General features: G+C 33.6%; 1 protein-coding gene across 1 annotated transcript in view; it reads right to left on the bottom strand.

Annotated features, from left to right (window-relative positions):
- Positions 1–16,588, bottom strand: part of akt3b (v-akt murine thymoma viral oncogene homolog 3b) — a 34,761-nt gene that overhangs the window by 5,159 nt on the left and 13,014 nt on the right. The window contains exons 5-13 of the mRNA XM_056456445.1: positions 16,140–16,284; positions 14,623–14,754; positions 12,408–12,473; positions 11,628–11,696; positions 7,795–7,917; positions 5,223–5,351; positions 4,045–4,143; positions 2,403–2,518; positions 2,061–2,148 (exon numbers count right to left, since the gene is read on the bottom strand). Coding sequence (XP_056312420.1) covers positions 2,061–2,148; positions 2,403–2,518; positions 4,045–4,143; positions 5,223–5,351; positions 7,795–7,917; positions 11,628–11,696; positions 12,408–12,473; positions 14,623–14,754; positions 16,140–16,284 — 967 coding nt within the window. The remainder of the gene's footprint in view (positions 1–2,060; positions 2,149–2,402; positions 2,519–4,044; positions 4,144–5,222; positions 5,352–7,794; positions 7,918–11,627; positions 11,697–12,407; positions 12,474–14,622; positions 14,755–16,139; positions 16,285–16,588) is intronic.

Below are 16,588 nucleotides of genomic sequence, written 5' to 3'. Positions count from 1 at the left end.
GCATTACGGCAATCGTTATTTCGCCAAAGATTGTCCTAAAAATAATAATGTAAAGCACAAAAGTGTTGTTTGGCTAAAGTTTGGCTGAAAATTGTCATGAAAATAATATTACAAAGCACAACAACCCTTAAGCTGTCATTTTTCTTAATGCAGAATACAACAGATTTTTTATTGCGGTAATGACGATTCAATTTTGTTGTATTACGGCAATAAACATTTAGGATAAATTTGTCATAAAAATAATATTGCAAAGCAAAATGACCCTAAATTATTCTAAAACTTTGCTTTTTCTTAATGCAAAATACAACAGATTTTTTTATTGCGGTAATGACAATTAATTTTTGTTGCATTACGGCAATGATCATTTAGCAGAAATTTGTCATGAAAATAATATTGCAAAGTACAACGACCCAAAATGATCTTAAAACCATGCTTTTTCCTAGTGCAAAATACAATATATTTTATATTAAGGTCATGAAAATTAGATTTTGTTGCATTACGGCAATGCTCACTTAGCAGACAATGATCATGAAAATAGTATTACAATGCAAAATGGCCCAAAAATGATCCTAAAACTGCTTTTTATTCATGCAAAATACAATATATATATTTTTATTGTGGTAATGACAATTAGAGTTCGTTGCATTATGGCAATGATCATTTAGCAGAAAATATTTCAAAGCAAAATGACCCTAAATTATTCTAAAACTTTGCTTTTACTTAATGTTCAATGCAATATATTTTTATTGCGGTAATGACGGTTAGATTTTATTGCATTACGACAATGATCATTTAGCAGAAAATGATCATGAAAATAATATTGCAATGCAAAACAACCCTAAATGACCCTAAAACTTTGCTTTTTCTTAATGCAAAATACAAGATATATTTTTTGCGGGTATGACAATTATTATTTTTTTCATTTCTGCAATGATCATTTAGGAGAAAATTGTCATGAAAATAATATTGCAAAGTAAAACAACCCTAAATGATCCAAAAACTACGCTTTTTCTTAATAGAAAAGGTCTGTTTTTTAATATTTAATAAGCATATCATCTGATTTTTATGACAAGATCAATTAAATGTGAAGCTGTTTTTGGACAGCAAATGAAACTAAAATAAATGTATATAAAACTACCTTGCAAAAATGTATGTTCCATACGTTTACTTTTCTACACGTTAAGTGTCAAAACGCTAACATTAATATTATTAATAATATTATAATTAACATTATTTCAAATATCTTTTTTTTGTGATCAAAAGACGAAAGAAACTGGGTTTGTGAAGGGGAGTAAAAGATGGCAGAATTTTCAGTTTTGGATAAACCATCGCTTTAAAACCCCACATTTGGTGTTTACCATCTTACTGCAGACTACTGAGGAAAGTCAGTGTGCCTTTAATATTTTAAAACATCAGGAAATAATGTAACAGCGATTTCTATTCTAAGAGGTCCTGGAGAATTTCAGCTGAATAATTATAAGCACAAACTGAAGCAATAGTTCAAGGCCTAAAATCATAATTCAATACTTGAACGGAGCAGAGACGTTGAAGCTTCTCCTGTTTTTGAGCTTTGAAATTGACAGTGCTCTAACCCAATGGTGTTAAGTGTTGCGAAATTGACAAAACTCTAATCCAATGGCATTATATCGTGACGGTTACAGGTTCCATGTGACTCTACACAGTGGTGCGGCTACCATTTGTAGGCCCAAACTTATTAATAAGCACTAATACATAGATTTCAATCAGAATTAAAGGCACAGAACCTCCTATTCTGATTTAATTGTCACGTTGGAAAGATGTATTTGCACAACAGAAGAAATAGGGGTGAAAAAAGTAGGTCAAGAATCCTTTTGGAATCGAATCATGACTCTGAATCGGATCAGATTCCCTGGCCTATTGATCATGAGGTTATAGTAAACCGAATCAAAACATCTCTCAGTGAAGTCTCATACTGGAGGCTTGTTATTTCTGATAAAAGCTGTGAAGCCTCTGGACTGAACATCACGTCACTTTTTCTCAGCTCATTTTTCTCATCTTGTTGTTCTCTATTGCAAGTGTACCTTTTTGTCATAGACGTCCTGCCAGTCCAGCGCTGTGAAGAAACTGTGTCTCATGATTTCTTTAGCATCATCCGGGCCTCCTCCGAGCCTTTGGATAAAAAAACAAACAACAACAACCAAATTAAGCCCAGATTTTGTCATGTGATTATAGATAGATAATGATGAACGCTCACAAAATCTTTTGTCGATAAGATGAAGGGAACCATTATTTAGACTAAAGAGATGCCGTTTGGGCTCAAGCTCAAATGACTTGATCCTGAATTCAAATTAAGGGTTAAAACAGATTTAAAAGAAAGAAAGAAAGATGGATGTAGCACAGTCCTGATATAAACACTCACTGACCTCTTATTGGGGTCTTTGATGAGTAATCCAGACAGTAAAGACTTCGCGTCAGCAGAGAGGGTTCTGGGAAACTTGATCTCCTCCATCAGAATCAGTTCAAACAGCTTCTCGTGATCCTGAAGACAGATCGGCATGAATAAACAATGCTTTTAAAAAATATTTAATTACATTTTGAAAAATGTATAGTTTTATTCAGCAAAGATGCATAAAAGTCAATAAAAGCTGCGGTTAATACAGATATGTTGCCAGATATTTCAGTTTTCAGATTGGCAGATTTCAGGTTGCCAGGTATTTTCATTTTAACATTTTCCAGAAAAAAAAATAAATAAATAAATAAAAATCACCAGAAAAAATAAAAAAAATAATCGCATGTTGCCATTAAATTATTCTCCCTCCAGTGAGATGTCCATTATTTTCATTCCAATATAAAATAGCAATGTCTAATAATAATAATAATAATAATAATAATAATAATAGTATCAATAATAGTAATATTAGTAATAATAGTAGTATTATTATTATTATTATTAATAATAATAATAATAATAATAGTATTTATAATAATAATAGTAATAATATTATTATTAATAATAATACTAATAATATTATTATTAATTATAAAAGTATCAACAATATTATTATTATTAATAATAATAGCATCAATAATAATAGTAGTATTAATAATAATAATAGTAATAATAATAGTATTAATAATAATAATTGTAATAATAATATAATTAATAATATTATTATTATTAATAATAATAGCATCAATAATAATAATAATAATAATAATATTATTATTATTATAATTAATAAAAGTAATACTATTATTATTAATAATAATATTATTAATAATAGTAGTATAAATAATAATATTAAAATTATTATTAATAATAATACTACTATTATTATTATTATTATAAATAACATTAATAATAATAGTATTAATAATAATAATATTATTATTTTTAAAAAGATTAATAATATTAATAATAGTAATAATAATAATACTAATATTATTATTAATAATAATAATAATAGTATCAATAATAATAATATAATTAATAATAATATTAATAATAATAGTTTTAATAATAATAATAATAATAACAATAATATTAATAATAATGGCTTTAATAATAATAATAATAATAGTTTTAATAATAATAATAATAATAGTTTTAATAATAATAATAATAATAGTTTTAATAATAATAATAATAATAATAATAGTTTTAATAATAATAATAATAATAATAGTTTTAATAATAGTAATAATAGTTTTAATAATAATAATAATAGTTTTAATAATAATAATAATAATAATAATAATAATAATAGTTTTAATAATAATAATAATAATAATAGTTTTAATAATAATAATAATAATAATAATAATAATAATAGTTTTAATAATAATAATAATAATAATAATAATAGTTTTAATAATAATAATAATAATAGTTTTAATAATAATAATAATAATAATAATAATAATAATAGTTTTAATAATAATAATAATAATAATAATAATAATAATAATAATAGTTTTAATAATAATAATAATATTTCCTAATTTTACTGTATATTTGATGAAATGTGTTCATGTTGAAGCATGTGTTATTGCAGTGTTTCACACCTGATTATAAAAGGGCAGTCGTCCACACATCATCTCATACATGACGACCCCCAGACCCCACCAGTCCACCGCTCTGCCGTAATCATTGTCCTCCAATACCTGAGAGAGAACACCACATCACTGTATGAGGGAAACCACTGACGATGGCTCATGAAATTACTAGAAAACATGAACATGAGTGTGTGTGTGTGTGTGTGTGTGTGTGTGTGTGTGTGTGTGTTTGTGAGAATGAGTGAGTGAGTGAGTGAGTGCGTGCGTGCGTGTGTGAGAGTGTGTGTGTGTACATGTGTGTGAGAGAGAAAGAATAAGTGAGTGAGTGTGTTTGTAAGAATGTGTGTAAGAGTGAGTCATTGTATGTGTGTGTGTCTGTGTGTGTATGAGTGAGTGAATAAGTGAGTGAGAGTGTATGCGAAAGAGTGAGTGAGTGTAAGTGGGTGAGAATGGTGTGTGTGTGTGTGTGTGTGTGTGTGTGTGTGTGTGTGTGTGTGCGCGTGACTTACAGAATGAGTGTGTTTGTGTGCAAGAATGAATGAAAGAGTGAGTGTGCGTGTGTGTAGGAATGAGTGTTTGTGTACAAGAATGAGTGTATGTGTGTGTCTGTGAGAGTGCGCAGGAACAAGTCTGTGTACAGGAATGAGTGAGTGTGTGTGTGTGTATGTGTAAAAATGAGTGAGGACCCCTGTGTGTGTGTGTGTGTGTGTGTGTGTGTGTGTGTGTGTGTGTGAGTGTGTGTGTGTGTGTGTGTGTGTGTGTGTGTGTGTGTGTGTAAAAGAATGAGTGCGTGTGTCTAGGAATGTATGTGTGTACAAGAATGAGTGCGTGTATGAGAATGAGTGTGTTTGTGTCTGGGAGAGTGTGTAGGAGCGAGTGTGTGTACAAGAATCAATGAATGAATAAGTGAGTGAGTGTGTGTGTGTGTGGAGAAGAATGAATGAATGAGTGAATAAGTGTAAAACAATGAGTGTGCATACGTGTAGGAATGTGTGTATGTGGACAAGAATGAGTGTGTGTGTGTGTGTGTGTGTGTGTGCATAAAAAGCACAGAATATACAGTCTGTATAGTATAAAAGCATTGTAACTATAGGAAGTCCCCATAAAGACAGCTGTACAAGTGTGTGTGTGTGTGCATATATATATTTCCAGTGCTGCATTTAAACAGATAAACCACCCGGTCGTACCTCAGGGGCTAAATACTCCGGGGTCCCGCAGAACGTCTTCATGGTGGCGGCGTCCGTGATGCCCTCCTTACACAGGCCAAAATCAGTGATCTTTATGTGACCGTCTTTATCCAACATCAGGTTTTCCAGCTGGAGGAACGCACACACACACAAACACACTCACATAAACACACGTTCGCTATCTTCAGGGGCCTGTTTCAGTAAGGAGGTTCAACCAACTGGGAGTTTAAACTTGAACTCTGAGTTGATTTACTGAGAGATTAAAAACTCGGTTTCAGAATAGCAGATCTGAGTTGGGTCAATCAACTTTGAGTAGACCAACTCAGAGTCAAGCGCACAGACCGCCACTATAAAAAGGCATTATCAATAGAGCGCAGATATTACGAGTGACCATGGCAATATCTGGAAAAAAGAGAGATCAGCATTTCTGTCTCCAGCTGAACTTGATCTGCTCAAGCAAAGTTATAGCAAAAGTGAGCGTATATATTTAAAAAAGCAACACCGCTGCATCAGTGAAACAGAGACCGTTAGTGTGGGAAAACAGCTGCTCAAGTTATGCGTAATTTTACATGTAAAGTATTGAAATATTTAAGTATAATAAAATAAGTAATGTAATGTGTGACGTTTATTAACTTTTTACACACGTTGATCAGTTTTAATAGATGTGAAAGTGCACTTGTGTGTCTGTTTATTGATCAAGTGATAGAGGTAGATATGACATTTAGAATGTGAGCAGAACTAAAATTTGGGAACCATTCATATCATTTTTGCGGATAGACTAAACTGATAGAGTTTTACAAGACTATTGTATGCTAATTTATTTATCTTATTTCATTATTTATTCTACAATTATCTTATAATTGGTCTTTTGGTCTTATTGTCCATGTACACCTTGTTTCAATTTGGAATTTTTGTCCCAGCCAGATCTATATATGATAGTAAATGTTGTTCATGTATGCCTTATATTTTATTTTTATGAACCTTCCACAAATATTTTGATCAATGTTGAATGGGTGGGGTGGGTGGTGGGGTTTTGAGTTCCGTTTTGTAGCAAGTTAAATTCATCGTAAGTACTCCAAGAGAATTTTGATACATGATATATCTCCTTGTAAAGATTTAGGCAGTACTGTATGCAATGTATAATGTCTGAGGTTTTTTAAATGAAAATGAAAATAAAGAGTTTAAAAAAAATGTGAGCAGAACTGAACAATAGTTTTTAGAAAGAATAATAATCCTATTAATCTAGTTACAGTACATGTCGAAGGTCTGTGAATTTAAGCTAATTATTTATTACAAAAGGACAAGCCATTCTCGTACGTGACTTTGTTCTTTGTGTGACTGAAATGTAGACAATAGCTGTGTTTCCATCCAAAAATATTAATAAAATTTATGTGCAAAACTGGAATATCGCATAAAAGATGTGTGAATAGTCGGCGCCATATAGCACCATGGTGCTCACGGCGACCTGAGTTCGATTCCCGGCTCAAGGTCCTTTGCTGACATTTTCCCTCTCTCTGCTCCTAATACTTTCCTGTCTTTAATCTCCACTATCCTATCCAAAATAAAAGGTGAAAAAAAACCTAAAAATAATTATAATAAAAAAAAGATGTGCGAATAAAGCAGCGTTTCCATCCAATGAATCAAAAAGAACAAAATCATCACTTCCTGATTATCTGGCGCCAAATATCAACAGTAAAAACAGAATTTACTGCAGTAGGAGAAGCTGCGTGAGTCTTTTCTTTATTTAATAAATGTACTTGCGCCTCAGAGGACAATGCTGACACACAATGAACGCGTGTGGCGTTTGAAGCCATGAGACGCGGAGAACAGACGCTTTTAACATGCTCCAGACGCTCTGGAGGTCATTAATAATATAATAACATTAATACTGAAACGGTTAAGGCGTTTTAGAATGACCAAAACAACATTTGAGATGTGTTACAGTGTGCTCAGCCTGCTGGTTTGTCCATTCACACACATTTTCATCATCATATGATCTCTTAACAAACCTTTTTTAATGCACATACTTTAATTTGTTCAGTAAAAGTGTTTCCATTGCAGTTTATGCGCATCCATTTTTAACGAATAAAAGTTTATCCTACTCAGTTACGTGCATGTTTTTATGCGTATTTTCAAAAGTTATGTGCATCATGACGTTTCCATCAATTGTTTTTTATGCGCATCTACAAAATGAGCATTAAAATAGGTGGGAAACGTAAGGCTAAGGCGAGAAATACCGCTTCCTCTTTAAAAAGGAGGAGGAGACCGACAGAAACAAGTTTAGAGAGTAAAACCTGCTCCTGACCAGGTTACGTTCACAGAGTAAGTTACCACAGTAACTGACTCCGAGTTAAAGTTACCTCTCTTTCAGAAACAGGCTTGACTTACCCTGCTTTCTCCAGTTTGATAAACCTGCCATTTTGAAACGGAAAACTCAGAGTTTCTCTCATTTCAGGGTTTAAATACTTAAGTTTTCACTTAACCTTCTTTCTGAAACTGGCCCCAGGTCAGCTAACAATGCTAAAGAGACAGTTTCTGATGCATGTTATGAAGTGTGTCACTGTTTTTTCACCTTCAGGTCTCGGTAAACAATCTTCGCTGAGTGTAAATAATCTAACGCAGAAACGATCTCAGCGCCGTAGAATCGGGTTCTGTCCTCCGAAAACACTCGTTCTCTTGACAAATGAAAAAACAACTGCAACAACAGAGAAGAAGAAAAACATTTAGAAAGCAGACATATTTCCCAAATGATGTTTAACAGAGCAAGGACATGTTCACAGTATTTTCTGTAATATTTTGCGCTTCACTAACACTTAAAGGGGTGTGGCTAAGCATAAGGATCTGTTTTGCAGAAAAATTAAAAAAGGGGGGGGTTTAAATGCAGTTGTGTGGCAGCAGTGTGTGAATATAAGCAGCTTCTAATGATACAAATTAATTAATTCAAATTATTTATGATCACACTTAATAAAAACAGTCTGCAGAAACACTTTGATTGACATTCTTCCTTTGTATGTGTCATGTGAGGAGGAAAGCCTCGCCCAGTAGTGCATACCTGCCAACATTCGGATCTTAAAAACGGGAGATTTTATCCGGTGGTGCGTGCGAAGTGAAGGGGGAGAAAGGTGCGGGTGAACTGGGGAGCAGGTATGAAGATGGTAGCAGGTTGGTGCGAATGGGGACTAAACCAAAAAGCTGAGGAGGAGGGGGGGGGGGGGGATTCCAGGATTTTTCTGGGAGACAGAACAATACGGGAGGTGGGCGGGAGATGGGTCTGAAATACAGGAGACTCCTCGGAAAAACAGGAGTGTTGGCAGGTATGCATTAGGGACCATCTCTCCCTCATTAACATAAACAGATCTAAATGAGAAGCAGCCGTCGGCCACTACAGTTTTGAATCTGCCACAAAGCTCCGCCCTCTCGAAAATCTCATTTGAATTTAAAGCGACAGTCGCCAAAATGGCACAATTAGCATCAAAACCTAAAAGGAGCAGTTTTAAAGTGTTATTAAAGATTATTTGTGTGGTATTTTAAGCTGAAACTTCACACACTCCAGGGACATCAGAGACTTTTTTTACATCTTGTGAAAAAGTCTCCCCTTTAATATATTATCCGTTATTACCCATTATAACATATGATCAATAAATCACTTTATTCTCAAATATCTGAAAAGCATAATGATCTCCAGTGGCAATCATTTATTCATTTTCCTTCGGCTTAGTTTCTATTTCAGAGGTTGCCACAGCGGAATGAACCGCCAACTATTCCGACATATGTTTTACACAGTGGATGCCCTTCCAGCCGCAACCCAGTACTGGGAAACAATCTATACTCTCCCATTTACACACACACTCATACACTATGGGCAATTTAGTGTATCCAATTCACCTATAGCACATGTGTTTGGACTGTGAGGGAAACCCACGCCAACATGTGGAGAACATGCAAGCTCCACACAGAAATGCCAACTGATCCAGCCGGGACTCGAACTAGCAACCATCTTGCTGTAAGTGTGACAGTGCTAACCACTGAGCCACCATGCCGCCAACAACTATTATATTATCTTTCATTGATGTTCGGGACTTGTAGAGCTGCGCATCGATGGATTTGCTCTGTGTTTGAACTTTCAGCAGTGAAATTTAAACCTCACTGAACTGAACTGACCTGAACTTAAACTGAAAACTGAACTGACGCTGTTTCAGTTTACTATAATCTTCTATGTAAAGCTGCTTTGACACACTCTACATTGTAAAAGCGATATAGAAATAAAGATGAATTGACTTATAATCTATCAGTAATTTTCTCAAAAGTACCTGACTGTTGACAGCTATTTTCAATAATAAAATAATAATGGATTATTATGATGTAGCATCAATGTTTATGTTCAATTCTGAGATCAGCCATTCCAGAGTAAATGACTCAGATGATGGAAAAACAGTCTGACATTTGATTACATCATATAGATATGATGATGACGTCAGCATGAGTCATCAGTGTTATGAGTTCATCATTTAATATAAATGCTGGCCCTTTATGTCATTACAGCAACATTCCCACATACTCTGAGAAACAGAAAGCCAGGAATAAAGTAAAAAGGCTGAATGTTCAAAAAGAAAGAGTTCAAATTGTCACAAGTGAGAAAGAAATGAACAATTCTGAAGCCTGAAAACATTTAACGTTTAAAAATAAAGATTAAAAAGAAAACAAAAAATTGAAGAGAAAAAACTCGTAGCTTTAGAAATATCAAAAACACTTTGAAAAGACAGAAAGAAAGCTTAAAGTTTGGAGAGAAAGTTGACAGAAAAAGTTGTAAGAGTCTAAAACAGGAGTCGAGAATCTTTTCAGCAAAGAGCCATTTCTGATTTATTAGCAAATGCATTTTTTAAAGAGCCATTTGGATGTATATGTATATGTATATATATATATATATATATGTATATATATATATATATATATATATATATATATATATATATATGTATGTATATATATATATATATATATATACACATATATATATATACACATATACATACATATATACATATATATACACACATATTTATATACACACATATATATATATACACACATATGTATATACACATATATATATATATATATATATATATATATATATACACACATATACACATATATATATATATATATATATATATATATATATATATATATATATATATACACATATATATATACACACATACATATATATATATATACACACATATATATACACACACATATATATACACACACACATATATATATACACACACACACACACACACACACACACACACACACACACACACATATATACACATATATATATATATATATATATATATATATATATATATATATATATATATATATATATATATATATATATATATATATATATATATATATATATATATATATACACATACATATATACATACACACACATCTCAAAATGCCTCTTTAAAAATGCATTTGCTACTGTATTACTGTAAATTACTAAAAATTATTATAGTATTACTAATACTATATTGGCGACGGAGTGGCGCAGTAGGTAGCACTGTCGCCCCACAGCAAGAAGGTCGCTGGTTCGAGCCTCCGCTGGGATGGTTGGTGTTTCTGTGTGAAGTTTACATGTTCTCCCTGCGTTTGTGTGGGTTTCCTCCGGGTGCTCCGGTTTTCCCCCATAGTCCAAAGACATGTAGTACAGGTGAATTGGGTAGGCTAAAACTGTCCGTAGTGTATGAGTGTGAGTGAGTGTGTGTGGAAGTTTCCAAGAAAATAGGTTGCGGCTGGAAGGGCATCCGCTGCGTAAAACATGTGCTGGATAAGTTAGCGGTTCATTCCGCTGAGGCAACCCCGGATTAATAAAGGGTCTAAGCCGACAAGAAAATGAATGAATGAATATTATCTATAATATAAATAATACAGGTTTAAACAAACCTTATTTTATATCCATGCACAACTCAAAAATAGACAAATATGAAGCATCACATGTTGATCAAGTCCATGAATGAAGGAACAATTTAACGTATTTTTTATTTTCGCCATCATCACTCATGAATGTTGTTTGAATTTAGGTTACCATAGAAATGTAAGTTGTTTGCCCTTTATTGGTGTTGCAATTCAAGTTTATCCACAAACGCACATTGGTCGAAACGTACTTTTCTTCTTATACATTGTGCTGTATAAAATTACGATTTAAAAGGGGATTGTAATTGTATTTTTGATAGGAAACTGACTTTTAGTGATGATTCTAGTTTTTTAAACGGTAAAAAAATGTTGAAAGAAGACAGCTGGAGAGCCACATATTTTTGGCAGAGCCACATGTGGCTTGAGAGCCATAGGTTCCCTCTGGTCTAAAAGAAAGAATCATTTTACCTCTCCTCCGTTCACATACTCCATAACAAAACATAATCGATCCTTCGTCTGAAAGGAATACTTCAGTGACTGCAGGAAAGAAGAGAACAATTAATAAACAAGCTTGCATTTTAATCACACGTCAAAACAAACTCTTGTCGATTTTAAATGGCTGATGGTAGTTTGATGTAGGGAGGATTTATACAACTTTTGACTGTTCATTTACATCAGGGGTGTCCAAACTCGGTCCTGGAGGGCCGGTGTCCTCCTGAGTTTAGCTCCAACTTGCTTCAACACACCTGCCTGGAACTTTCTAGTACATCTAGTAAGAGCTGGATTAGCTGCTTCAGGTGTGTTTGATTAGGGTTGGAGCTAAAATATGCAGGACACCGGCCCTCCAGGACCGAGTTTGGACATCCCTGATTTACATGACTGGAAAACGGCATGCGAAGTTTTTACAACAATAAACTGTGCTGTAGTGCAATGTAATAAACCCTATAGTTGTAGAAAACTACAGTATTGCGTCATTTGTTTATATTACTGTAGTTGTTGTGTTGCCATAGCAAATCTATATTCAGCAAGACAGATTCATTCAAGTACTTTACTATGGATGAAAATCACTATAATATTTGCAATAAATCACTAGTGTGTTTTTTTTTAATGTGGGAGGATACAACATTTTTAGTCTTTTTGGTAATCCAGTGATTGTTTTAATGATGATGTAGCCATCAATATTTTTAGTACAGCATTGTAAAAACAAAACTAAATAAAATAAATAAATAATATTATGAGGTCACTCACAGTTAGAAATGGATGCCTAGTGTTCTTCAAAACTCTGCTCTCTGTGAGCGTGTGAGCAACTTCATCCTGAAAAACAGACAGCCAGACAGATAGACAGAGATCTTCATGTAAAGTGACGTTCATAGTTTCTCAGTTTCATCTGTTCTCAAAGCGCCAGATTTACAGTGCTGGGTGTAACTAGTTACTTTAATTAACTTACTTGCAGCTGGGAAATTAAGTATTGAACATGTCATGTTTGTCTACCATGTCATGGACTAATATTTCTAAAGGAGCTGTTGACATGGAATTAAAGCAGATTTTGGTAAAAACTCAAACAATACAAACATAAAAATAAAACAAAACAAAAAAAATCAGAAAAATTAGTGGTGTATAATAACTATGGAATGACAGGAGGAAAACCACTGAAACGTATTTAATACTTTAAACTGCTGTCATCAATAAAGCCTTTTATTTAAAGACGCCTCTAATATGGAGAATGAAGTCACATGTTTTGCTCAGGTGTGAGTTTCTCACAGACTTCAACAGAGTGTCAAAATCTGGATGGTTATGTGGGTCTCGTCTATCAAATCTGAGATTTAATTAGTATTTTCTATTGGATTCGGGTCAGGTGATTGGCTGGGCCATTCCACAGCTTTATTTTCTTTCTCTGAAAGCCTTTGAGAGTTTCATTAGCTGTTTTGGATCATCATCTTGCTGAAATATCCACCCTGGATTAATCTTCATCCTCCTACTAATGTAGATGTTGGAGTGAAGCAGCGAATATTCATTCACACTGAGGAAGGGCAGAGTGTTGCTGAAGAACTACTGAGAGATTTCAGCTGCTGTCTGGGCTTTCCATGTCTTTCTACACCTCCCTTTCTTCATGTGTTCAATACTTTTTCCCTGCATCGTTTCATTTTACTACACATTACTTCACTTGTGAACTAACTAGATTGGTTTTATTTGCATTTGTGGATTTCTTTGGTTGCTATCAACATCCAGGGAAAAATTTAAGTCAGCAGCATCTTTAGAAATAAGTTTTCTAAGAAAAACGGTGACGTGTTCAGTATTTATTTTCCCTGCTATATTTGCTACAAAAGTAAAGTAGGGGATTTTGTTTCATTTTAAGGAAAATTTCTTTCACATACTTGTAGGTATAAATACATATAGGTGTAATACAAATGTTTATAAGTACTTGTAGGTAGCTGTACATAAATGAACTAAAAGGTGAACATTTCTCTACAACTCAATTCGAAGAAGAGTAATGGTATTTTTTGCTTGTTATACAAATATATTTTGCAGATTAATTCTGGTTTTTCAACTAAATAAGATTATTTAACAGGACGATAGCACATAAAACAATGAATTAAACTAAAGACAGTATAGGGTATGTATGGAATATACAGTTGCAATTAGAATTATTAGTCCCCCTGTTTATTTTTTCCCCAATTTCTGTTTAATGGAGAGATTTTTTCAACACATTTCTAAACATAATAGTTTTAATAACTCATTTCTAATATCTGGTTTATTTTATCTTTGCCATGATGACAGTAAATAATATTTGACTAGATATTTTTGAAGACACGTCTATACAGCTTAATGTGACATTTAAAGGTTTAACTAGGTTATAAGGTTAACTAGGCAGGCTAGGCTAATTAGGCAAGTTATTGTAGAATGATGGTTTGTTCTGTAGACAATCTGAAAAAAAATTGCTTAAAGGGGCTAATAATATTGACCTTAAAATGGTGTTTAAAAAATTTAAAACTGCTTTTATTCTAGCCGAAATAAAACAAATAAGACTTTCGCCAGAAGAAAAAATATTATCAGATATACTGTGAAAATTTCCTTGCTCAGTTAAACATCATCTGGGAAATATACAAAAAAAGGAAAATTCAAAGGGTGGCTAATAATTCTGATTGCAACTGTAATTATAAGTAAATAATTCAGTTTTACTTATTTTGAAAACTTAAAAAACTTGCATATGACTTTTTTTAAACAGATAAAAGGCCCTAATTCTAAGAATTAAAATAATAGTTTTTTATATTATTATTAATAGATTTAATTTGTTTAATATGTCTATGCATTGAGATTCAGAGGGATTTTGAATAGCACTGGGAGCGGTGATTAAATTAACTAAATAACAAATAACAATTACTTTTCATACATGGTAATTGAAAAAGTTACATAAATACAATTTTGATGATGTAATTAGTAGCAAGTAAAAAGGATTTCATACCTTGGCAATAATAACCTCCTTTTTCAGGATCTTCATTGCATAATACGTGCCGCTGGCTTTCTCTCGCACCAGAATCACCTTCCCGAACGTGCCTTTACCCAGCAGCTTCAGATAGTCAAAGTCATTCATTGTCTGTCAGAGAAGAGAAACACTTGAATGACTATGAGTGTTAAAGAGGTCATCAACTACTTCATTTTGTTTATGTTGTCCTGTTCCCTGAAGTCCACACAGATTTTTAGTAATTGACTATTTTATGGCCTGTTTTTGACCCTCATTAGAAAGGGATTGTAGAATGAGAAGTAAACGCCCTCTGCTCTGATTGGCTGACAGTTTTGCATATTAATCAGTCTAAACGGGCAGTGAAGTCGAAGCAGGTGTCAATCTTCTTCAGAGGTGAGGCTTATTCCCCCTTTTATATGATTGAGTAGAGCATTCCAGAGTCTGTTGTTTTGAACGGCCGCCTTAAAAATAAACAAATTTTAGAGTAACGACAACGTTTTGATTTAATAGACTTACAGGATTTTTAAAGAAATCAATTCTGAATTAATTCTGAGATTAATGAATTAACTGAATTAATGCTAAGCTTAATACTTAGCTTAGTTTTGAACAGCAGATGGCGCTCTAGGCTAGTTTTGAACAGTAGAAGGTGCTCTAGGCTAGCTTTGAACAGCAGAAAACGCTCTAGGGTAGTTTTGAACAGCAGACGCCACACTAAGCTAGTTTCGAACCACAGACAGCGCTCTAGGCTAGTTTTGAACCGCCGAAGAAGCTCTAGGCTTGTTTTGAACAGAAAATGGTGCTCTAGGCTAAAGTACCATCCATTTACTGTTTAAAACTAGCCTAGAGCATCTTCTGCTGTTAAAAAACTAGCCCTAGAGCACCTTCTACTGTTCAAAACTAGCTTAAAGCACCTTCTGCAGTACCAAATTAGCCTTAAGCGCCATCTACTGTTTAAAACTAGCCTAGAGCTCAATCAGCTGTTCAAAACTAGCCTAGAGCACCGCCCGCTGTTAAAAACTAGCCCAGAGCACCATTTGATGTAAAAACTAGCCAAGAGCATTGTAAGCGTTTCAAAATTAACCTACAAAACTAGCCTAGAGCACCGTCTGTTGTTAAAAAGTAACCTAGTGCGTAAGCTGACCAAAACTAGCTTTCAACTCTAGCCTAGAACATCAACTGCTGTTAAAAACTAGTCTAGAGCATCTTCTGCTGTTCAAAACTAGCTTAAAAAACTAGCCTAGAGCATTATTTGCTGCTCAAAATGATCCCAGAGCACCATCAGCTGTTCAAAACTAGCCTAGAGCATCATCAGCTGTTCAAAACTAGCCTAGAGCACCGTCAGCTGCTCAAAACTAGCACTAGAGCACCTTTTGCTGTTCAAAACTAGCCTAGAGCATCTTCTGCTGTAAACAATTAGCTTAGAGCACCAACTGCTGTGCAAAGGTTTTTGATTTCTCAGTTCACAATCCCTGTAAACCTCCTAAGTATGACCCTTCTGCTTCTGGCAGTGAGTCTACCTTTCGTTTGTGATGACTGGTTGACGTGTCCATCTCCTCTTCGTTGACGTTTTCAATCTGAGAAATTGGGCTACACAGGATTCCTTCTTCCTCCTGTTTGGCCAGCTTGTCTGCCACCATCTGAATGGCCTCGACCCACTCGTCCCTGATTAAAAAAAATAAATAAAAATTAAATTAGCCGAGATGCGTCAGGGGGCAACACGGTGGCTTAGTGGTTAGCACTGTTGCCTCACAGCAAGAAGGTCGCTGGTTCATTATAAGTGTTTGGACTTCCCCCACAGTCCAAACACATGCTCTATTGTTATTGTTATTATTGTTATTATTATTATTATTATTATTATTATTATTATTATTATTATTATTATTATTATTATTATTAAGTGACGTTATTTATTTATCATGCATCTGTTATTTATTCATGTTTACTATTTTGTGTTCAAAACATTTAT

Source organism: Danio aesculapii, chromosome 1, assembly GCF_903798145.1.
Source record: "Danio aesculapii chromosome 1, fDanAes4.1, whole genome shotgun sequence".
NCBI classification, from domain to species: Eukaryota; Metazoa; Chordata; class Actinopteri; order Cypriniformes; family Danionidae; genus Danio; species Danio aesculapii.
Note: the sequence above shows the minus strand (reverse complement) of the source record. Positions and strands in the feature narration are given on the sequence as shown.